This window comes from Amblyomma maculatum, chromosome 1 (genome assembly GCF_055883805.1).
Source record: "Amblyomma maculatum isolate TAMU_Amacu chromosome 1, ASM5588380v1, whole genome shotgun sequence".
Taxonomy (NCBI): Eukaryota; Metazoa; Arthropoda; class Arachnida; order Ixodida; family Ixodidae; genus Amblyomma; species Amblyomma maculatum.
Genome location: NC_139344.1, coordinates 377,428,522 through 377,453,084, shown reverse-complemented (window position 1 = coordinate 377,453,084; position 24,563 = coordinate 377,428,522). Strand labels below are relative to the sequence as shown.

At 44.9% G+C, this 24,563-nt stretch overlaps 3 protein-coding genes across 6 annotated transcripts in view; 2 read left to right on the top strand and 1 right to left on the bottom strand.

The window, feature by feature from the left end:
* Positions 1-1,385: 1,385 nt before the first annotated feature.
* LOC146208320 (uncharacterized) lies at positions 1,386-5,470 on the top strand. The gene has a single exon (XM_084592738.1). It carries the CDS (start codon positions 1,578-1,580, stop codon positions 3,615-3,617), a length of 2,040 nt encoding a protein of 679 aa, XP_084448864.1. The 5' UTR covers positions 1,386-1,577; the 3' UTR covers positions 3,618-5,470.
* Positions 5,471-18,015: 12,545 nt separating this feature from the next.
* LOC146208319 (zinc finger BED domain-containing protein 4-like) lies at positions 18,016-21,388 on the bottom strand. Of its 2 annotated transcripts, none has more exons than XM_084592695.1 (2): positions 21,246-21,388; positions 18,016-20,862 (listed from the first exon to the last, which is right to left on the bottom strand). In XM_084592695.1, exon 2 carries the CDS (start codon positions 20,843-20,845, stop codon positions 18,176-18,178), a length of 2,670 nt encoding a protein of 889 aa, XP_084448821.1. In that variant the 5' UTR covers positions 20,846-20,862; positions 21,246-21,388; the 3' UTR covers positions 18,016-18,175. The 2 variants fall into 2 exon arrangements, with proteins under 2 accessions (XP_084448821.1, XP_084448829.1); XM_084592703.1 differs by lacking the exon at positions 21,246-21,388 and adding an exon at positions 21,094-21,210.
* A 149-nt stretch (positions 21,389-21,537) lies between these two features.
* The window catches only part of LOC146208318 (mitochondrial S-adenosylmethionine carrier protein-like), a 28,038-nt gene continuing 25,012 nt past the window's right edge, over positions 21,538-24,563 (top strand). For 2 of the 3 annotated variants that reach the window (XM_084592727.1, XM_084592719.1), the window contains exons 1-4: positions 21,553-21,715; positions 21,982-22,138; positions 22,878-22,987; positions 24,363-24,467. In XM_084592727.1, coding sequence (XP_084448853.1) covers positions 21,674-21,715; positions 21,982-22,138; positions 22,878-22,987; positions 24,363-24,467 — 414 coding nt within the window. In that variant the 5' untranslated portion in view covers positions 21,553-21,673. Of the gene's footprint in view, positions 21,716-21,981; positions 22,139-22,877; positions 22,988-24,362; positions 24,468-24,563 lie in introns of all 3 variants that reach the window. The other variant, XM_084592712.1, reaches the window with a different exon arrangement.

Sequence of the window (24,563 nt, the reverse complement as noted above, 5' to 3'; positions counted from 1 at the left end):
GTTTTGTTCAAGAGAATTCATGCAATACAAGAAATCGTAACGCACATCGACTGCGCAACTTCGCAGTGTAACATATGAAACCACAAGCGAAAAGGGCAATTAATTAGTCATTGTCACTACGTTCAATTGATGCCTGTCATCAAAATCTAGAAGTCAAATTGTCTTTGAAGCAGCGTAACGCGGAGGAGGAGGAGGAGGAGGAGGAGGACAAAACATTTATTTTCGCAAGGGTATTCGTGGCCCCCTGGCCCCCTGGGTCCCCGCACGACCCCACCGCACTCAAACGTTCATATTCAATCTGTCCATGACGTCGGCAGCCCGGCGATCACTACGATCTTTTGCTTCGCCGGGTCCTTATAGAGCGTAGTGTGGTCTCCCAGTCTTCCAAAGTCCGGAGTGGCACTGATCTGCCGGGGGGAGGAGGCGCCGGGCAGGTTAGTAGGATATGGGTCAGTGTCGCTTTAGGGGCTTGGCAGAGGGGGCAGGTTGGCGGGATGGATTTATTGATTTTGGTCTTCATGACTGTCCATATTAACGCGACAAAAATGCATGAACCCTAATGGTATCTGTGCGTTTTCTCCTTGCCCATTGTCCGGACAGCGAGTTTCCATATTAGCAAACGTAAATGCGTTGAAAAAGTTTGGTCCCCGAAAAAACTGTCTATAATTCGAGTCGTCCATATTAACGGGGGTCGTATTAACGAGGCACAACTGTACATGCAAATGCATACTTTTCATTAAAGAGCCTAAATTAGCCAATGGACTATATAAATAATTCATACTATTTTGCGCACGTATTTGTTGCTAAATAAAATAAAATACAGTAAAAGAAAACCACCAGCCGGTCTTGGGTTTTATGTGGTCGTTGGAGCTTTTGAGCAGCAAGCGCCTCGGGCATTTAGTTGCTCGCCTCCGCTGCACTGTTGCGGAGATAGTGTTTAGAAGCGCTTCTTTTAATTCCCTTTGGTTTCAAAACTAGCTAAAAAAAAAAAAAACGAATAAAAAGCAGAAAGGCAACTCGACAGCACGAAGCATAGAAGCAGACGACACTCACCGCCGCCGCCGACCGACCGGCCGCTCGGGGCGCACTCGTCCAAGGGTGTGTGGGGAGGATGAGGAAACGCCTGAACACTTAATAATTTCCTGTAAAGTGGCCAGATTTAGCCAAAGCATTGGGGTTTAAGGATAATGAAGGGAAAATAGACTTTAAAAGGGTAGAAATAACCAAACGAAGGTTAGCTGATTGGTGGCTGAAAGGAAGGCAAGAATAGGTCCACACTAGATATTACTATTCACGGCTAGGCGGCCTGTGGCGCCGCCGCCCGATTCGAAGGGTTCAGCCATGGGTTCAGCCTTATCCATCCATCCACCCATCCATGACGTAGGGGCACGTGACAGCAGCGAAGGACCACCCCCGGTGTAGGATTCTGTGAAATTTGTGTCACCCACCCGCCACAATCCAAGCAGTGCTGCTACTGTTACACTGTCACCAGGGAACCAGACGTTGCTGGTGGATTTTTTGTAACCGGTCCTTCAAGAGTCCGTTGGTGTCGTTGAAGCTTATGGCTGTGCGTAGCCATGACTGAATTCAGACCAGCGGAGGTTGACGCCAAAAGCGAAGGAGTCGAAGTGATCACGATATCCGACGACGAGGAGCTACCGCAACCAATGGAATGGGATGAACCCATCAAGAGCCGCTTGAAGGAATTTAAAACGCTTATACAGCCGGTGCCTAAGGATAAGGACAACACGTTCAACAGGGCTGAATACAAGGTGTCACCTAAGCTGAAAGAAATAACTGAAGAGTCCAATAGGATTGTCACAAAGTTTTTGGATGCGTGCTTACCACACGTTAGGAGAAAGGACGTCAAATTCATTCTGGATCGACTCCATTTATTGGTGAACCAGACGAATCTGCACTACTTGGCCTCTAAAGGGTTTCAACATACTCTGACTGAAATGACAAACAAAGTTAGCAACAGGTCAGCAGCATATTTGCACCTCAAGGGACTTGCAGACGAACTGAGGGCCCATCGTGAGCGAAGGCCAAAGGAGAAGGACGAGACTCTCTATGTAGCACTCAAACCGGAAGAAGAGCACCAAAGCACTTCAGATGAACGGTCTCTTGTTTCTTTAGCAGCTCCCCCACAAGCACCAAATGCTGCCCCAGGTGCACTGGGAGAGCAACCTGGTACAAGTGGAAACAGCACACAGGTGGGGAAGGAAAATATTACCAGGCACCGACTGCTCAAGAAGGGCCTTCTGCAGGAAAAAAATGGCCCTTCACCTCGGGTCTGCAAGAACATTGACAAGCTGGGCGATTATCTTGTTTGGTTAATCAAGCACATTAAGAAGCTGCATCAAGCAGAGTTTGATCCTGACGAGGACGATGATGCTAGCCCTTACATCAAGGAAGACAAGCTGATGAAAAGGGCGTGGGAAGTGTGGCTGAAAATGTGCCAGCTGGAAGGCAGGCGCCCTGACACGGGACGTCTGCGAGACCGAAAGTTCAAGTTCACTGGAACTCCTTACCGTGCAATCAATGCTCAAGTGGAGAGACTGGTTAACAAGAAAATCTTCCCAGATTACAGTGACATTTGCAATATGGTGAAACGGAAGAATGAGCAAGACGACTTGGGACTTAGTGTAAGAGAGGCTGAAAGCCTTGCTGAAGAGGTGTTTGCGAAGGTGGGCCAGGCACTGCAGCGCCGGCGGAAGACAGACGAGTTGTCCGAAGCAATCGCTTACTTGGGAGACCACGGCGACTATGACACTGATCCTGCTGATAGTGATCGCACGCTTATGGCCAAGCTTGAAGAAAATCGCAAGCTGTTCCAGAAGAAGATGGATGATGTGATCCAGTCTTATGTGGACAAAGAGAAGGAGCTGCATCTGGAGCCGGTAGTTGTGATAGACGAAGACTGTGATCGCTCCTTAGATCTCGAAAACAACAACTCAAGCGAAGAGGAGGAAGATGAGAGTGATGACACTGAAGATGACTTGAGGAGTGATCAGAAGGACCTTTTGCAGAATGGCAGCTGCAATAATGGTGAGCAAGATGCGGAGGAGAAGGTGGGAGAGGTGTACAAGCCCCCTCGTGAAGCTGACTTGCAAGCCTCACTGGCAAGCAAACAGAGCTTGAAGAGGCCACTTGCTGGAGATGGACTGGGCCGTGCCATCGGAGGCTATAATTCAGCAGGTCAGCTTTCCATCAAGCCAATTTCTGGAGGCACTTCAATTTCTGGATCCTCTGGTGTCAGTGGGAAAGCAAAGCACAGCATCGGTCCTGTTCATGATGGCAACCCAGTCATCACGCTAGTTCCTGGGACCAGTCGACCAACTGAGCTGACCGTAGCTCCACTTACCAATGCCAAAGGTGAAGCAGAGCTGCCCTATAGTTCAGCTGCTGTAGTTGAACGAAAATATGGAATCAAGAATGGCAGCATTGTAATGCCTGAGCTTACCATTATCCCGATTGGCACTAAGTTGAGTCCTGGGCCCACAGGTGGTTCCAATGGACAAAAGTTGCCTGTCAAAAGGCAGAGGAGCAGTTCTGGGGAACAACATGAGAGAGATGTCATCAGGATTTTGTCAGATGATGAAGTGTCTTCTCCGTGAGCAAAAACATTGAAATCTTATGAACACAGTTTTTAGGCTATGAAAAAGAATTAAGTCTGTTATGACATGCAGTTCTTTCCTCCAGCAAAAATGGTAAAGACTTTTTTGAGCTGTAGCAAAAGATCATTTTTTTTTAAAAGGTTTACATGCCTAGTTAATAACATTTTTACATGCAAAATGCAGTCTCAACTGCAAAAATGTTTACATTTGCAGTTGAAGGTTCGCTTTAAGAGTGTTTGTGTTCAGTAAGAATTTGTTAACACTTTTTTAAGTATTCACAAAAGATACTTCTGAAAGTAGAGGAAATGAGCCTTAATTGTTCGAAAAGGTTTACTATCGCAGTTTATATATTATTTTTTTACTCCTGAAAAAGCCGCCTGAACTGCGAAAAAGTTTACATTCGCAGTTGGTAATTTTTCTACCTGAAAAATTTATTTGCCTGCATCATCGACCTGGTTTTAGTACAACATCGAAGATGTTCTGTTGGATTGTATAATGGCTGTGGCTAAAGTTACATTGGACGGACTCGACCAAAAATATGTCCGACGTACCCAGTGCGTTTTTCTTCAGAATACGTTTGAAAAGCCGGACGGATCCGGGAAATATTTTTCAGGGGTACGGCAGACGGACCCGATCGGTGCTGCTATGTCCGACGGACATGACGAGCTTTTTCTCCGGGATACGTTTGAAAACCCGGATGGATCCGAGATCCCCGGGTGTGATTGTAGCATCAGTACATGTAGCCTAGAATGGATGATAGTCTACATGATGGCATGATGACAGGTTTACGTGAGTTGGACCGTGGCAGAGTGGCAAGTAGGGTCAAAGCGCAAGCGCATGTGTAATCTGTGTCGATGACGGCCAGCCCGTGACCCGCACGCCTGCTCATTTAGTCCTTTAGTCCGTTATCCTGTGGATTATCAATGTAGTTTTGATTCTTCAAAGTTTCCTCACTTTCATCTGTGATGAGATGTTTCACGTAATCCGTCGCTTTCTGCTGCTGCTTTACGGTGCTGCAAGTTGTATACATGCAAGCGGCGCTGAAAAAGCTGCTAGGTACCGCCTGCGTGTGTCTAGTCCAAGCATCACGTCATTTTTGTTTGCTGTACTACTCGAGGTGTAGGCGCCGGTTTGTGCTTTCCGTGAGATGCATGATGTCTGGAGTATGTCAGTGCTGTTATGAGTGCGGTGAGCGTGTTCATTTATGATCGCAGATGTTCCACGTGCATGTCAGTGTTTATTCAGTGGCAAGTCCAAAAATTTTGCGTGGGAATTTCGCGCACGTCAATAAGTCGTGGGAACTTATTGACGTGCGCTGTGCAACAGTCAGACCAAAATAAGTGATCGACAATTTGTTATCAGACTGCACTACGGAGCTCAAAACTCAATCTGGAGCCCTCCACTGCAGTATCCTTTATATATGTCACTTTAGGATGTGACACCCTACATACCACTTGTAGGATGTACATGTTTTTAGGTTTTGTAACTTCTCATCCATGTTGTGGAATATTTGGCTAATTATAATTCTCAAACAGTTGTTGAAGACGAAACCGAAGCAGTTCTTGGCATGGTTTCCTGCTTGGATTAATTTGCTCATTGCACTTCTTTGAAACTTGCATCAATACTGGACAGTTCAAATAGCAAGCAGTTGAAGTACAGGAATGATGCAAAGCATGCATTTCAGTTCTGACAAATGGAAGGTAACGGTACCCTCCATGCATGCACAGGTGCCCTTAGACAAATACTTATTCAGGCGTGTGATTGTGACACATACCAATGGTTGACAGAAGGCCGTGTGGAGCTAGTGTGGCATTCTTCATGAAGGCTAAAATAAAATTGTAGAACACCTGCTGTCCCATGCGGAAAAAGCTGGTCATTTCATGCACGAGTAACTATGAATAGCATCTTACTTGGACTATGACGTGATATATAATATATGGTTTAGCATCCCAAAAGAACTATGGCTATGAGGGACGCAATATTTGAGGGCTCCGGTATAATTTTAACCACCTGGGGTTCTTTTACAAGCACTGGCGTCGCACGGTGCATGACAGCCTGTAGTTTTGTATCTATTGAAATGTGTCTGCTGTGGCCAGAATCAAATCTGCATCCATGGCTTCAACAGCCGAGCACTTTTGACTACTGAGCCAACAAGAGGGGGTCGAGTAACAAAAAGCATGCCATTACATTTCCTTCTAGCCTGTGGAGTCCTTCACAGAACTAATGTATACATGAAAAAGTGAATAGCAAAAAAACACTAGTTTTATTGCACATTATATTCACATTTCAGCTAACATTCACTAGAAAGAAATTTCTCACAGTGTTTGCATGGAAACCATGAACATCTTTACAAAAGCAAAATGATGCACTTATTGCACTCAAATTGTTAATGGGCAAGGTTGCATCAATGCTGCTAGTACACTGCACTTCTCACAAAACCACACACCCCATCTACTTTGGCCAATCACTTGATCAAATTAACGGAGACGGATGTCACACACGACAGTTGATCGTCTCGCAACACATCTCTGCATTCGTTGCATTTCATTTTCATGCCTTTCTGCTTATCTTCAACTGTTGCTAGAACTGCTAGTCACCCATATTTTGTGAAATATTTTTTTACGCTGTTGAAATCAGCATCCTTATTAATGATGGTCTTGGGCATTCTCGATGCTATCATTTTCACATCCTCCCCACCTGGAAGAACGAAGAAAATGACTTAAGCCTTGAGTAGACAAAAAAAATTAGGTATACACCTAACCTCCACCTGTAAGGATATGATGTGCCAGTGTTAATGGCTCTTGTCTGCGGATACCGCTGTGGATTCCCGTTAATGTACACTCTTGAGGAACAGTGGTGTACTGCACGCAAATCGCAACACCACACAAAACACAACAAAATGCCCCACAAAATTGCTTGGACAAGATTGCAAGTATATCAAGGAGGGTACATAATGCATATCTCAGAAATAACTGCTTCTCTGTTGGAAAAATTTGGCGGGCAGTTTTCTCGCAGCGTGTGGAGTATACAGCTATTTCTCACGACTATACATGCCCTTTGCTACACACTTAATAATTTCTTAATTCATGTCTCTGTTATCTCGCACATATTCATTAGCATGCAGTCATAGGCTGCCGTGTTATGTGAAAGACAACTTGATGTAGGCCTCTGTAAGGCGTGTGTTAATCAAACTGTACAAATGTGCCTACATGGCTAGGAGTAACCTTTCTTACTGGGAGCTGAAACGTCCCAGAACATATTTCAAAATGTAACTTTGCAAGCTCGAGTTAGCAGCTCCTGCCATGTCGTGTGGCCTCGTGACGTTTGGCTCGTGGCACTTTTGGCTTGTACACAGGGTCCATCTGTTAACATGCTGGTTAACACGCATGAAAGACATTTTCGCACCAACAGTGGTTGCAAATGGTCAAGTGGTGCACTGGATATTCTGCAATGTATACCTATATTTATGCAAGGGTAGCGTCATCACATAACATGATCTAGAGTTCTGTCAGTGCCTGCAAAGGACCACCTCAGGCAGTGGTTTGTGTTACAAGACCTGTTCTAACAGCGTGCTGACACTATTCCATTGAGCGATGGACATATATATGCATACCTTAGTTAACTCATGATTGTTAGTCTCATTTATTTCTATGACTTGTAAGGAGTTCCTGTTGTCAGAAGCCTTACAATTTATGAACACGGGACAGCTGTCTTGAAAGGTGCTAAAGAGAAATAACCAGGTTACCTGCCGCAATGCTAAATTACAGAGGGTAAATATACTGCATAAAGATACTAGGAAGCTTGTACAAAGGAATTTGAGAGTGAAATTGCAGAATGTTTACGACATTGAAATAAACAACAAACTACACTTTGTCAAACCTGTCATCGAGGAATAGAAATCATGCAGTCATCAAAAAAACGTCATGGAGGATATTTTAGGTTGTCTTCACGAAAGACATATCCACACCTCACACAGAGCTTCATAGTTATGAAAGAGGACAAACCATATGTGAAACGAGGGGATGAATTAGCAATAAACCATGTCTTACTTTAATATGCACCAGATGCGGGAAATTAAGAGCAAAACATTTAGTACAATTTTGCAACATATCCCTTTCCCTCCCAGCATGATCCTAGGAGAGGCTGCACAAGTCCGAATTTCCTGCATTTTTGGTTTCCTAAAGGAACCAATGCTCCTAAACAAGATGCATCCTAAAGAACATTTTAGTCAATATGCGAAAAGAAATGCATTACACCTTGTTCTTGGCGTATGGCAGCATTAGCAGCTTATGCGCCATAAAAATCAACACAACGCTGTTCCCAGTCAAAAAATTTCAATGGGTCCAGTTGGGAATTTCCCAACCGAAATGAATTCGTCAAAAACCAATTGTGTTTTCGCCAACCACTTAGCCTGACCATTTGATATGAATTGGAAATAACTGGTCACCCATGAAGACCAAATGGTTCACCAATTGAACTCAAATGGCATACCCATTGAGCCCAAATGGTTTGAACTTACATAGCTGAAAAAAAAAAAAAGAATGGAGATGCAGTTTCAATGTTTTCTGTCGAGAAGTTACAGGGCAGCCTATTTTTATACAAGTGGAATGAAATTTCAAGTATTTACAGAAATCATGAGAGACAAGCATGCATCACATGCATGGAACTAACACAAACTAGCACAGATTCAATGTATATATCCACAGGATACTTTGCAGACTTATATACTCCATTCGTTGAACAGTGCTGCTGGGACCAGTGACACATCTCTATTATTCAGAGTTAACTTATTTAATTACGCCTGCACTTACAGTGGACACAATAAAATCAGTTCAGATTAAGTACACATATAGTTTTTATAAAAACATCAAATTTTTCACTGTTGCCTCTTTATAGAGGTATATATATGTTCACATCTCAGTCAAGGATATCACTGACTTGACTTTCCCAATTGGGAATGTTTCCTTAGGACCAATTAGAACCAATGGGAAGCCCAGTTGGAAGACCAATTGGTTTCTTCATTCACAATCAGGAACGAAACCAACTGGGCGTCCCAACTGGGAGTGAAGAAACCAACTGGGCATTCCAATTGGGACTGAAGAAACCCATTGGGCTTCCCAATTGGGAGTGAAGAAACCAGTTGGGTTCAACAGGACCCATTGGACAAACCATTTGGGATTGGCAGAATCAATTATATCTGACTGGTCGTCCCAATTGGACCCATTGATTTTTTTTTTTTTACTGGGTTAGGTACACCTTGGTTAGTTATACTATATGAGAAGCCTTTTGTCTTGTATGGTCCTTACAAACATGACAGCTCTGTCATGTGGCACTAATATCCTAGCAATCGCAAAGTAACCTTTTCTAAATTCTACAGATCTCTAAAGATGTGCGGGTGTTTTGTTTTGGCTGGAGTGCTGAATTGTTTTGTCATCGTCTGCCCGCTTTTTTTTTTTTTTTTTTTTTTTTTTTGTTGTTGTTGAAGACAACCTAGATTAAAAGTGTTAAATGGAAGAATCCCTCCTCACCCCCTCAAATGTTTTATAAGGCCTAGTCAAAGGCCTGGTTCGTTTTTTCAGGTTTTTTTTTTTTCCTCTTTTTTTTTTGGGGGGGGGGGGGGGGTGAGGGGGTGTGAGACACCTTCGTGTGGTCGCCTTTTAATTTTCTTTCTGTGTTTTTCTTTATACCGCGTGGTAATAAGCACGTAATAAACAACAATATAAAAAAAGATACGGCCACATCGCCATCGCCATCGCGTTTGTTTACATTGTATGAGGAGTGTTCTAAGGCGTGGAGGTGAGTGCTGCCACATGCTGCCTCATAGCATATTTCGCCCTTGACAAGCGGTAGCTAATGCTCACGTCGGTCACGGACTTGAATATATCGGTTTCTAGGATGCCTTCGCAAGGCGAAGAGAGTCGTGAGCCCCGGAAAGAAGATGAACTGGCGGCGCGACAGCAAGCGGCGAGGGCTTACCTCAGGAAACAGTTCTTGCAGTGCATGAAAGGGCTCGCGAATCACGGTGTTACGTTTCACATGCACGAAAACACTACCGTGACGGCGACCTTCCAAAGCTGCGACGTTAACGTGGAGAACTTCGGCGTTTCTGAGCTGTCTACTGCTTTGGGAATTCAGCCTGCTGCTATACTCAGAGCAGGTGATGTAATCAGCTTTACCATGAATGACTTAGCTGCAGCAACCGGCTCTTCTGTCTGCAGTTAAAAAATATCGCATCGTTTTTCCTAGCACTGTGCTGCTCTGAGCCGCCAGAACCATCCTGCATGAGCGCCAAAACGCTGTGTGTTTACAGAAGCACCTTTTCGAATCACATTCGAGAAGCAGTGCTACGTCTGTTCTTGGCGGTGTAGTAAATAAATGTCAAGTTGGGAATCTGCTGGTGTTTGCTGGTTTCAGTTGGTCCCAACAGTAACTTTCCTAGTTTTTTTCCCTGCCGAAATGTTTTCAGTAGTAGCCTTGCTCGCTCCTGCTGAAATCAGGAAGCCAACCAGCCGATTACGTCATAAAAACTTTCTCAAATATGTCACAAACGAACGTGTCGACCAATAAGAGCGGAGACAAGTTTGTGACAGTATATAGCTCGGTCGCAGGCACTGGGAGACGACATGGATTGTTGCTTGGCAGCAGCACGCCCGAATGTATTGTCACAACAGAGCGGGATATTTAAAGCGTACGTAAGGTACTGCGTAGCCCTGGGTGGGCGGATCGTGGGCTATTTAAGCGATCTGCTCGCCCCGAGAGGAATGCGTCGATCAACGTTTTCTTCGATGAGGACATGCAAGCGCTCGGTACGAGTCGTCGATAGAGGACCTCAGTGCTCACTCTGAGGAGCTGCACGGTCGCATAGGCGTGAATGGCAGACTGCTGTTAAAAGATGGCGAAGAGGAAGAGTCTGGTCCTCGTCAATTTGACGTGTGATCACATGGACGGTGCGTGACTAGTCATCAGACATTGATTACTGCCTAATGTCCGAAGCTAGGATTGTACAAATCGCTTCATTAAGTGATCTTTGGAAGATGGGGATAGAAATTTGCCCATCGCAACCGTTTCCGCCCCAATCTTTGGCCAAGGACGGCAGAGTAGTACGTGACTCAAGACACCACGGTTCAGCTGGTATTGTGGCAAATAGCGACCCGCACGGAGACCAACCGACGCCTCGGTAAGCAGGGGAGTAATCAGAAGGCCATGACGATAGTTACTGTACGATGTTCCTGGCTTCTCGGTGCAGTCTAACATGCGGCCTCTGAACAAGCGAGGCAGGATCCACGGCGCTTCTGGCGATATATCCAGAAGGGGAGATCTCCGCGGAGCCGGCTCCACTAATTAGCTGAAGAGAGTGAGCTCGAAGGATCGTCATGCTTGCCTTTAAAAGCATGGCTATAGTGCCTAGCATGGCTTCGGACGCTCCATAGCTCTGAGGCACGGCAGCACCACGTAAAGGGGTACATCGCACATTGGAAGCATAGCTAGCCGTCATAAGAAGACGTGGCGCAGTGCCAGCCGACCTACGACAGCACTGACAGACCGCGAACTCAAGCGAGCAGCCTCAGGAATGGATGCGGGGCCGACGTCTTTAGATATTTCAAAATGTTAGCAGGTACAGCGTCTGTATAGTTGATAGTATCCCCACGAATCTGATAAAGCTCGCTAGGCCTAGGACATATACACCTGGCGGGACCTGCTTTCGCAACTCCTGGCAGAAGCCAACATCATGAGAACTGGAACCGCAGTTGTGTCCTCTCAGTGTACAGGGGTCAACTACAGGACCACAGCCAATGGACCTGGTTTTTACCGCAGACAGATAAGTACAGGAAGGAACAAAGTTGGGAGGAGTAGCTAACAGCTCGTATCTTTATTGACAGGCTACAATGTTTATGAACAGCAGCTTGTTCATATCAAAAGTTTATAACCACGATGGTCTGTAATTAAAAGGCTGAATTAAACTGTGCCCTGCGAACCTGTTCCTTCTTGTGATGTGTGTATATGCGCTGAAAACCAAGCCCATTAACAAATGCACCAAGTAGCCTACGAAAATCTATTTGTTGTATAGGATGACCATGCAGGATCGTGAATAGTCGTCTGTAGCACTGGGCCGAATGAGATTTCCGTGCAGGCAGACGCATTGGGGACAACTTTTGTCCTCGCGCAGTGCAAATTGAGATCTCCCTGTATAACAGCCGAAAAAAAAAGACAACGTTTATGTGTTTCTCTAGACGTATCCAAGGTATACGACTGGGTCAGTAATAAGCTTTTAGACTTTCTGCGAGAGCTCGACTTCAACGATCGGTAGACCTGCTTCGGAGATTGTACGCGGACAACGGCGGAGCGCGCGGCTTGGGGCAGGCCCTGTCCCCTCCCATTCCCTCATTCCTGTTCACGGTGTATTCCTGTTTGTGTGCGTGGCAGGAGTTACGCATCGGTTTGGCGTATCGGGTTACGGCTACAGGCTGGAACACATGTCACTATGACGAACGAGCTGTCCGTGCCTAATGTACGCCGACGATTTCGCCGTTATGGAGTGCTCGCCAGATGAGGGACTGCGGAGCCTGTTGGGCATTATTAAAGCGAAAGCAATTAATGCCTCATGCAGTGTCCGGCGTCCTGTCCACCCAGACAGCCACGCCGGGCACGTGAGAAAAATACGTATCTCACTTCTTTTATACAGTGACATGCCAGCGCAGTTGCCATGGAGACCGCCACCGCAAGTTAGTGGTAGATAGTGATCGCTAATTATAGTGGTAGTTAATGATAGTGACAATGATGATGATGAAAATGGCAGAGATTACTATTACTGACTATGACGTCATCACATGGTGATGTCATCATGACGTCCTATTCGGCCATGTCTAATAACCGGAACTGACGTCACCCGGCCTGCCGTGCGAAAACGTCATGGAGGGGCTTTAATCCGGGCGTTCGTGCTGCGCCCTTTCATTTGGCGCTTCCTCGAATGCCACACCATACAGCATACATACGCAGTAAAACATGGAATCGGCGGCGGTTCAAACAAAGGCTTTACATCGCACTTTAGTAGTCCAAAGTGCCACACACAAAGTTACTCACGATGTTCTTGTTTTCCATATATCCACGAAACTCCTCGCTACCTATCAAGAAAACTGAAGGACACAACTTCACAAGAAGGTAGGTAGGTATAGTATCTGTCACACGTCTTTGCTGACAACAGACAGAAATTACAAGTCTCGAAGTATAATCACGGATAACTTAGTTGAACCAAACGCAAACTGCATCGCTGTGTCATCAGTCTTACAAGGCAGCGTAATATCTGTCCTGATGTTTTTCTTGTGTTGAATTCTTTACGTGCATGCAGTTATATAATGCCCTTTCCGATACCCAGCTTCAGTATTGTGTTCAAAACTTATATTTACATGCAGTTTTACTATAATTTTCCTTAGAAGCAGGAAAATTGTGTTGTTTTTTATGTGGAGGGAAAGGGGCATCACTCTGTGATTACTTGCAATATTTTTCTTTGTTATGAAACTCGTACGTTCTTAACTGTTCATTCATTTTGTTTCGCTGTGCATACGTCCGTTCCCATTGATCCCATTATTTTCTTTCAGTCAGTTCATTAAATAGCTCTAATCATCCGACATTCTAGAAGCATAAGCACGAAACTGTTTCACACTGCTAGGAGTGCCGTACAGGACCCGAAGAAAATATATATCTTGTGATTAGGTGACAACCGAGGCAGTTCGCTTGTATTAATTCTAGGTGCTCTGATGAGAAGAGAGGAGTCGCTGGAGAAAGATTTGATGTTGGGAAAGGTTGAGGGTCGCCGGAGAAGGGGTAGGCAGCGAACGCGATGGTTAGATGGCATCCTCGAGGCACTGCAGATGAAATTATGTGATGTTAGGAAGATAGTGAGAGACCGGAAAGCGTGGCGTGACATGGTCAATAGGGTCACGAAGAGTCGGGCACGACTGAACGACTGAACTGAACTGAACTGCTATAACGCTTCACGCAAGTAGTCCGATTTCATGCACTTCATGTATATGTTGTCCAGGTTAACAGCTCACGAGCGCAGGCAATATCTTCGCTGTACCGCGGTAAACGTTACATGCATACAGTACGTACAGCCGCCCTGATTTTTAACAATATAGCGCGAGCATCGACCAAACTGCTGGTCAGCGCCTTGTAACGGCGATAAGCGTGCAACACGGCGAGAGTTCGTGCATGCGCAAGAATGTGGAACGTCGTAAACAGATATTGTGACAGGGCGTGTGTCTTTGTGATCCGAACAGCGTAGCAGAAGACGCTCTCTCTTCGTGCGTGTGCGCGAACTCTCGCCGTGTTGCACGCTTATCGCCGTTACAAGGCGCTGAGCAGCAGTTTGGTCGACGCTCGCGCTATATTGTTAAAGATCAGGGCGGCTGTACCTTCTAAAATTTAAGTGCTCCCGCGTGCATTAAAAGTTTGACTAATCAATTTGAACGATAGAAACTATGCCCTTCAGTACGCCCTACAAAATATGAGCACGTGAGCTAAGCTAGGAACGGCGCGCGGGTGAGCAATGTTACGGCGTCGTCATGCATCCTATTTAACGGAATTAAAGGAATTTCGCATCACATAAACGCGTAGGCTGTCGTAAATTAGTTATAATTTTACTTCAGCCGCGTAAAATTCAACGGCAATACGGAAAAACTACTTGTGTGCCGGCCGCTCCACGCTTCCGTGCTTAGCAGACGACATGCCCGGCAGGGATGCAGGCGTACGCGGCAGGGAGCACGCACGTATAGAGATCAAATGTTAGAGTTGGTGCTTTATCCTTTGCAATTATGCGTAGGACATTATCTGTACACGAACTACATTGTGATATTTGGCTATGACCATTGAATAATTTATATCCGAATTTATTTCCTCACTGCTGTTTCGGTTTCAACAGCGAGGTATCTGTGACTTCAAAGTAAAGTGTAGGTTGCATGGAGGAGAAAAAAAAAAAAAAAACAGCAATATTATAGCGTTCCTCTGTCATTTGAACCACGCTAAAGCCAGCCTAGGAAGAACAGGATCATCACAACAAGAGTCCCGCGCATGTACCTGACTGTTACGTCACGGCCATCACCCAGCTGCTGAAACCGAAACTGGTAGAAATAAAAAAAAAAAGGAAAACCCAATTAGAAATTATTTAGCAGTCGTAGGCGAAAACGACATCGTAATCCATATGGAGCAATGTCTTCTGTATCATTAGCGAGAAGAAAGAGTAGACAGCAGCGCCATGTGTATTTATGTGATCAACGCTCCTTAGTTGTTACGGCGTTTTTTTAATTCTTACAGCTTGTGTTTGCCATTCTTTTATTGCGAAAGCACGCATACGAATGTTACAGTCGAGCAATATTGTTGGTTAGTGTCAAATTCCCGATTGGTCACCTGCAGGATCGTGACGTCACAGTCCACGTGCCATGGCGCGGGTAATCCAAGCAGTGCTTTCTGAAACGGCAGACGAGGCGACAATCGCCCTTCCATCGTTAACACTGAAGCTACTACTTACTCAGTGACTCTAAATTCGGCATACGCAGTTATGTGAGGGGCAGAATTTCTCATGCAGGAGTGAGCATATTGGGTCAAACCAAGCACTGAGACAGAATTATGTTGAATTGATATCGGTCCCGCCTCACTCGGGAAACCAATGAAGCGGCACACATCAAAGCTCAAGGATTCGTCAGCTGAGCAGGGGACGCGGTAGTAACTGAGAGTTTCTCGAAGGACGGCCTAGCATCACTTCACGACATTACTAATCATTTTAAGCTTGAAAGGAGGATATTCTCCATTCCAGACAAAGCTTTAGATAAGCAGGAAACCACCTGGAGGCGACTCCAGACGCGATCTTTTACGACTCCTTACCTGTTTTCAAAATTCTACCCCAGCGATTATGACCTAGAGTGTACACTATGTGGTGAAAAAGCCACTTATTATCACATATTGTGGAATTGTAAAGAGGAGCCCTCCCTAGAATCTCTAATACAAGTTCCTACTCTCGAGCAATGGGAAGCCGTGTTGGTCAGCTCGGACCACGCGAGTTCAAACCCGGATCATTGAATGGGCTACTCAGGTCGATATCAGCCGTGGACTGATAGGAATCTAGTACGGATCATCTGCATTCTGCCTTTCCTGATGAAATAAATGTTTTGCAATCCAATATGTGAAACCCCGAATTACTCCTCTTTGCTCAAACCACAATATGCTTGGTTAAAATAACACCTGCTTACGCTGCAAATCAATCGCACATCGATACGAAGACTACCAGGAATTAAGGAACAAAGGTGAAGTTATTCATATGCCTTAACACATCATATATATCAAAGCTCGAGGATTCGTAATCTGCTCGCAAGGGACGCGGCTCAACTATACTACAAGCTTGGCACGAAATTTTGGCTGCATTCTTCCTGTTAATGATCTGTAAGGCATTAGTACACATGAATCAGCATATGGTATTCACCAAAGGCCACTAAATAATGTAGAAATTAATTTTTTCGCCCTTGTTTTGGTTTCGAAAACTATGTCAAAGTTGTCTATAGTTATGTGAGAGATAAGATACTGCAATACAATCGCTTCTTCTTCACAGGCTTTCTTTAGCATTTCAGTCAATTGAAACGATGATGGAGCGGTCAATGATTATGGGCTTCCAGGATCCGCTTCACGAGGGAGCAAAATAAGGGGTGGTTGTCCCCCCTCCCACCAAGTGAAAAATTTTACATAACCATGTTGAAGCAGATTTTCCCCATAAAAAAAGTCACAGAAATACATGTTTGAATGAGACCATGTAACCACCCACACTGAGTGGCCCATAATTTTGCCTCCAACTTCCTTCAAATGTATAAGCAGCATGATGCCAAACATTACATCTGCCTATACTCCACCACTGTGTTCACTGAACAGAGCTGTCAGATACATATTGAACTCAACTAGCAATCTTATCATCTTTACTCAGAAGGAGGAACTTGCCTTTTGTCATTTCTGCAAAGAATGAGAGTGTGCTGTGTGATAATGAGGCCTTTTGATTGGAAAACAAGCATAGAAGAGAAGCAGAGTTAAGTATTTCCACATGTGGTCAATTACCCTTCCTGGTATTATGCTGATAGATTTCAGGGCAGAACCATTGGCAGCAATAACTATCCCAGGAACATTAAGCCATAGAGAGCTCAACTACTGTTCCCAAGGGTGCGGGATCGAATCCCAACCTCGGCGGCTACTTTTTGATGGAGGCGAAAAGCAAGGCGCCCGTGTGCTGTGTGATGTCAGTGCATGTTAAAGAACCCCAGGTGGTCGAAATTTCCGGAGTCCTCCACTACGCCGTCTCTCATAGCCAGAGTCACTTTGAGACGTTAAATCCCACAAACCAAACCAAACCTTTTTGGCTATAGTTAGTGCTCCTGGAAACTGACAGTATCTCTCATTAGCTAGGAAGAATTTTTGTTGCTTCGCTTTGCCACAGACAACTTACATGGACTGATTGATTACTAATGAATTATTGATACAGCCAAGCAGCATTCTCAAATTACATCAAATAAAAAAAATGTTTTGTTGAAAGCACCTCTCGAGTGATATAATTATGAATAGGAAAAACGAGCAACTTAGCTTTATTTGTCATCGCTCAACTGATGTGTCAAATGTATGTTTCATGTGCTACATGTTCGACCAGAACATTATGATGCATTCTAGAGGATTTTAAACTCTCAAGTGTTTTGTAGAAAAGACTAACTTTTTTATAGTTCATGCATGAGTTTACAAGTGGCACAAGCTAACATATACATACCTTTTAATCTTTGCTAGTTTGACAGACACCAGATTTTTAGTTGTTTTATTCTTTGTAATGACTTGCAAGACTATGTATCACCACATGCTATTTGCCCATGATCGATCAATAACTTATGATCAAATTTATTCTGTTTCAACAGCCGAGCACAAGCTATGATGCCAAGGTCACGTGCAGGATGAAAAAAATAGCAATACATCATGCTCCTTTGTAATTTTCATTCAGTGCAGCGCTAAAGCCAGCCTGCCTTACGAACAGGAATCACAGTGAGCAATCACAGCAATTACGTTGCAGTTTTTGTCATCGCTCATGTGAATTGCACCTAGCTAACTTTCACATCACGGCAATCAGTGACATACAGTACATAGGTGCCTTACTTTGTCTCCTTCGTGGCTGGCATATAGCCCTGCATCCTTGAACACAGCAGTTGACCATCCTAACCACCGCACCACCACGGCGGGGTTGAATCAGACAAGTGCTGAAACAAATGCGTGTGACTGGAATATGCGGATATAAGGCTTTCTGCCAGAATTTTGAATAGCAATTGTGGCCCATTATAATAATCAAACCTCATTTTGTGCCTTGCTCAAAGCAATCCAAAGTATTAGGTTATGGGCAGACCTTTAATGTCAGCAAACTCACCAAAGCTGATACGACTGAACTAGCCACAGCTACTCAATGCCACATACCTTTTGCCTGTGGCATAAGTATGAATGTCGCCATCTCCAGTCTTTTGAAATCTAATGCACTGATGATGATTTAAACAATGTCAATCCTGGAAGAGGACTCGTTTCAGTAACACCTCACTGTCTGTATACAAAGGACTACGCACATCACATTCACTGCTGCTTCTGTCCAAAGATTTGCATAACGAGTCGAACGCATCAGGTGGTATTGCAGAAACATCCTTTGCAACCCACTCATGGTTCATTCGAATGAAACAAAAGAGGCTCAGAGTGTCTGCACTGATACCTTGCCTGCCTTCAGAGGTGGCTGGGCCGTACTTTTCAAACATCCTCTCCGAGTATGTGTTTGTCGGAGGACACGCTAGTGCCTTAACTGCTACAGCATACAGGGATGGCCAAACATTTTGCTTTGTCTGCCAGTATATTACTGGGTCAGTCATTGGAGCACAGAAGTCGGCAACACTGTCTTGTACATAGGCCTCAAGCTCAAATTTTGCCGCCGTCCTTTCAGTGTCAGCACTGTCTGAAGAAACTTCCACTTTTGACTTTGTAAGTCCCATCTGCTCAGCATTGGTAAGCCAGAGTGAAAAGTCTTCATCCAGCATTGGGGCCGGCTCAACTGTCTGGGACGACCCACCAGGAGTGGCCGTGTGCAATGGCTTGACAGTATTCTTGCAAGTCTCACAAATTTTCATCAGGAGGTGCTTTTTGAGTTTGTTGAGTTTCTGCTCTGCTGCTGCTTGACCTCCACCAATGTAACTGCAGAATGTGTCTCTGAAACGAGGGTCCAAAAAGCTTGCCATCCAATAAGTGATATCTGCTTTCACAGAGCTTATGTGGTTGTTCGAGCCAAGCTTCGAAAGAAGATGGGCCGACAGCCAGTGTGCCGGGCTGCCCCTTTCAGATCTCTCCATTGTGCTCTGTAGCATTTTTTCAGCAAAGCAAAGCAGTGGGAGGACTTGCCCCAGCACAGCAGTGTCCATGCTCAAGAGACGAACAACCTCCTCTACAGGCTGCAGTACACTGGCCGTGTCCCTGAGCACCAGCCACTGATCCGGACTGATGGGCAACCTACCAGACTCCTTCAGATATTCATTTACTGCCAGCTTTTGCTCACAGAAGTGCTTTATCATGTGCAGTGTGCTCTTCCAGTCTGTGGGGCAGTCTGGAACGAGTCGACGGTGCTTGAGGTTGTGATGCGATTGAAGTGCCTTCAACTTGGCTCTCTCTAAATCGCTGTTGCACAATTGATTGCAGATTGTGCGGGTCACCTCAAAGGCATCTCCGAGCTGACTGTGGTATATGAAGAGCAAATTTTCCACCTCAATGTCAAGACAGTGAGCTATGCAAGTGATATGGTTAAGCTGCATTTCCAGGAATGGTTGCATTCCACTAGGCAGCCGCTCAGTAACTACATTCCCAACTGTGAGCTTTTCTGGTAGCAGCCAGTCCTTGATTACAGTCTCCAAGGTTTGATTTACATTTTCGAGGGTGCAAGACTCTCCCAAGTTGACTACATCCAGCACTGCTTTGCATCTGACAAGATTTCCTTCGGGATCTTGCCGCTTTATCCAAAACGCTGTCACTGAGACAAGGTCGGACATGTGAGGACCTTGCCATGCTTCAGCACCCAGGTGGATCGTTTCCCCCACAGAAGCTTTCAAGTCCCTTCTAACCCGCTCTTTAATCATGGCTGCAATTGTAGGGACACCAGCATCAGCAAAATAACTCTTGTTAGGAACTTTCCACTGTGGTACACAATGATTCATAAATTCAAGAAAAGCAGGATCTTCTGCAAGTGAGAATGGTTGAATACCGTTAGCCATGTAAATTGCCAAGCGATGGTTGAGAGCCATTGAAGCAGGGTTACGAGGTTCCCAGACATGACCACTGGTTTCAGACTTCTCGCAGTGTGCAGCAGCGACTGCTGGCGATGCAGGTGACCTCTTGGCTATCATAGAAGACACATTTGGCCTATTTAAGTAACTTTTTTTAATGGCTTCGGGGGCAGCGTTTTTTCTGAGTCGCAAACGGTGGTGAATGGTGACGTGCTTGTGCATCGCAGTCGTTCCTACCTTGTCGCAACCACTTTCATTACCAAGGCGCACTTGCATCCTGCAGATCTTGCAGACTACCAGAAATTTACTACTTCCACAATAGTCGAAATGCTGCCAGACTGACGACGAGGACTGTCGCCTAAGTTTTCCGCGCATGCTTTTCTCTCTGCTATCGCCAGCATGATCAACATTACCCACGCCGGCTGCAGGCAGCAATTTCTGCGTGCGTGCGGCTTTCGTTCCGGGGGAGAAGTCAGGTAATAGCTCCGCGTGGTGGATTTCAAGGTGACGACGCATAGCTGTCGTGCCCAATTTGCTGCAGCCACCTTCTCTGCCAAGTCGCACATTCATGTTGCAGTGCCTGCACACTCCTGTACACTTGTCCATCGGATGCCGGTCGAAGTGCTCCCAAACCAAAGAGTACTTCTTCCGCGTTCTCGCTTTCTTTGAGGTCTTGTCTGGTGGGATTGCCGAAGAGCTGCCAGTTGCTGAAAGCCATTCCGCCGCCGTCACAGCACCACTTGCATCAGACGAATCAGACCCTACATAAACGGCGTTGTGGGTAACAGAGTGGCTCGGCTCTTCCGTAGTAACTTCCGAAGCAGTCTCTGGCTGAAACAGAACGTAGTGGGCGACGGCGTCGTGAAGTGGCGTGTCTTGATCAGTTTCGCAAGGTACAACGATCCCTCTCTTCATCGTGCCTCTAAATGTGCCTGCAAATAAAAATGCGAAAAGAATATGTCAAACATGCCACACCACACGTTTTTGACTACCGCGCCGCAAGAGTATTGAAGCTGCTCAACCAATACGTGAAAAATAATTGCTCTGTTCAAAACGTAACCACTAAGTAAACGCAAAAATTAGTGGCCTAGCAAAACCTGACGAATAAGCTCCACAAAGAACGAAAGTAAACTCCGATGTCAACATGGTCATCTCGCTCCCACCGATCGCACAGCTCCGATCTGTCCAATATCAGACTCGCACATTCCTGATCCACAGGCACCATGGCCTTGCCACGGCAGCCCACTGTGATTATGTAAAGCCCCTCTCTGGAGAAACGCTACAGAAGGGCTTCAGCTCAAATCTGACTACGTGCCTTCATGCCTTCTTTCGTGCGATAGATGATAGACAACCGTAAAAACAAAAATAAAGGAGGCGCAGAAGCACGCTCGCGCACTGTACTCGCGCGCTGACCACTGTGACCAGCCTGGCCGGCCATGGGCCGGCTCTGATTGGCCAAAATGGTTGCTAGAACGGTAAATGCGGTAAAAACAAATTCGGCCGCTAAACAACGTTTCATGTTAAGAACATAGAATTCAATAATTTTTTATTCATGCTAAAGTCTACTTGCTCAGTTCTAGGATCACGTGACGGACATTCTTTTGTTACACTTTGCCGCAAGGGTTCCCGGTTTCCGTTCGATGTCAGCTCTGACCGTGATGTGCACATGTGCGCTTTTTTCATGTGAGCGCGCTTTCGATGTTCTTCAATGATGCAGACACGTACTGAAGCTGGACAAGGAAGATGGGAAGTGCTGATAATCCCTCATTTCTTGCTTCGCTAGTGGTATGTTTTCTGGAACTTGGTTTCAAACAATACTTGTGTGAACTTGTTGGAGAAACGGAACGTTGTAGCAACCTCCTCATGCCTCTTGAGGTAACAGCGCGGAACGTGGACGGGAGCACAAGATTAGAGGACGCTGCTCGTTGTGTCGTCCTCTAATCTTGTGCTCCCGTCCATGTTCCGCACTGTTACCTCAAGATGCATAACCAACATGCCCAAGCTGCTATTCTTCTCATGCCTGTCTTTTGCACCATTTTTTTTCTTCTCAGGCAGGCGCTTTTGCCGGCACTACTGTGGACGTCATTCTATTTCCTCTCGACACACTGAAAACGCGCTTGCAAAGTCAGCAGGGTTTTATGAGAGCCGGTGGTTTCTCAAAAATCTACTCCGGCATAGCATCCGCTGCACTTGGCTCGGCACCCACTTGTAAGTACTATACCTTAAGTTTCGCTGCAACTAACTACTGATATTAAATTCTGCTGCAGCGAAGGTCCAGGCGTATGCACCATAATGGTGCGAGTTTATTTCGCAAGCCATAATAACAAATTATAACTTGTATTTCTTTGTGATGTGCTGTCAGAGTGCCTCCGTATTGTAAAGGAAGGCGCGAAAGAGCTATGGTAGCTTACAGCTAACGAGGAAAACTCGTAGCAACTTCCGTGTATGCTCAGAAATAAACTTCCCAAAAATGTCACAACGGCCTTCACCTCGAGGAAATAATGCATGTTTATCTGTTCCCAAGGTTACGACCTCAAATTACTTTGTGCATTTAAAAAGAACGCAAGAGTCTAGCCACTATAGTTAGGGTATTCCTTATGGATTACAGCTGTGCGATATTTGGCTTGTGGTACAAAAGGACCTTGCACTTTGTAGTAATCTTTACAAAGCTGTTGTATGGCTTTTTTGTCGAAGTGAACATCAGATGTTGGAACTTGTTTTGCTTGCATATGTGTTTTGCTTGAGATGCTTTGCAGATGTGTTTATGTATCAAGACATTATATATGCATAGCATATTGAGAATGGCTAGTGCATACTATCCAAATTGCATCAGCTGACATACTTATGGCGAGCAAAAAATAATTTCCTAGTGTGTATTCAGTCCCAATATTGGACATTTTCAACTCTCCTGACTGGTAAAATTGTGCTTCGCATTTTGTTTTCTCAGCTGCACTGTTCTTCTGCACATATGAAGGCGTGAAGCAGTTCATGGGTCCTGTCATGCCTAGCCTGATGACTCCTTTGGTGCACAGCATTGCAGCTGCCTGTGGAGAAGTGGTGCGTTTGCATTTGAAGCACAAAGCTGGAGCCTCGTGGTTCCAGTGCTACTTACAATTGTGCCTTCATAACCCATAACTTGCCCTGGAGTGCGGGTGAGGATTTATAAGAAATCTTCAAAGAAAAATAATTGAATGGGGAGGGGGGGGGTGAGAGGGCAAAATTTCCTTGAACAATGAACTCTCATTGCCCAAAACAGTTAGAACAAGTACACTTTTTCTATTAGAAAGTATTTCATTTGAAGGAGAGCAAGGAATGCCCCTTGCCTCTCCCTAAATCCACCCACAACATTATCTACTTCTTTGGCAGTGCAAAGAGCTTGCAGTGTATTGATTTTTAAGTGGTTTCAACATTTTATTGCTGTTTTTTTTCTCAAATACTCCATAATCTGTCATTATCAGATTGTTTAAATGTGTCAGCATTAGTGGTCCCATTCTTCAAAAAAAAAAAAATCAGTGTCAATGTTTGTGAACAAAAGATCACGGGCATGTCATCTGGCAACTTGTAGTTGGCAAGTTACATAACCGGGCACTGACTGATTGTCAGGTTGTGTGATGCCGCAATACCACATGACATGTCCAGGTTGGCCAACTCTCATGTAGCTCCTTTGAGATGAAAAGGTGAGATCGGAATCGAACCCACCAGGACGCTTGTATTCTGAGTCAAGCAAGTCATTTTTAGGCCATGCAAGCACCTTTGCACGACCTTGTTAAAGGCAGTCTATATTTCTGTCGGATAGCTTTTCACATAGTGTGATATGACTGTATGCTAATGAGTATGTGTGAGAAACTGAAGCACTGTAATTAAAGGATTAATAATTAAGCGACTAGCAAAGTGCATGTGTTTGAGGATACGCAAAGGAGCTGCAGACGGGAGCCATGAACATAGGTTCATATCCTTAAAGTCAGAATTCAGGTGTCCCCTTATTTTTTATCCTCAATAGTTGACGTTTTCAGCACAAATCCTTAAAAGCTTTGCTGTGACATTAGGAATATCATAGTGAAGTTAATATTATTTTGCCAAACTAATGTCTTTAATTTCAGTTAATTTTTGTGTATTTTTCAGTCTTTAATTTGAGTTAATTTTGTGTATTGTTTTTCCCCTCATGTAATACCCCTGTATAGGGGCATTTGAGGTGTACAATAAATAAATAAATAAGTAAATGTTTGTTTCACATACTAATAATAAAATATGAATGTGCATAAGTGTGTTTGTTCACTGCATATCTGTGCTTGTTCAACAATAGTTCCTGCTGGCAGTTTTTCTGCACTGTCTCTTTAGTTACATACTATTAATGTGATATTGATTGTATTTCTTGCCTGCCACTCCTTCAAGCATGTTCATTTTGCCTCTTTTGTGGAGGTGTTTTCTGCAGGCTGCCTGCACCATAAGAGTCCCAGTGGAAGTAGTAAAACAGCGGACTCAGGCAAACCACGAAACGAGTAGCTGGAAGACATTTAAGAATGTGATGAATGCAGAGGTAGGCACTCTTTATCCAAAGTATGAAGTGTGCTGGCATAATTTGGTCAGTAGCATTTTTGGCTTCATTTACCACTGCAACAATAGTTCTCAACTG

Bases quoted from the DNA above. Each gene is read 5' to 3' on its own strand.
- LOC146208320 (XM_084592738.1), top strand. From the start codon at position 1,578: ATGACTGAATTCAGACCAGCGGAGGTTGACGCCAAAAGCGAAGGAGTC.
- LOC146208319 (XM_084592695.1), bottom strand. From the start codon at position 20,845: ATGAAGAGAGGGATCGTTGTACCTTGCGAAACTGATCAAGACACGCCA.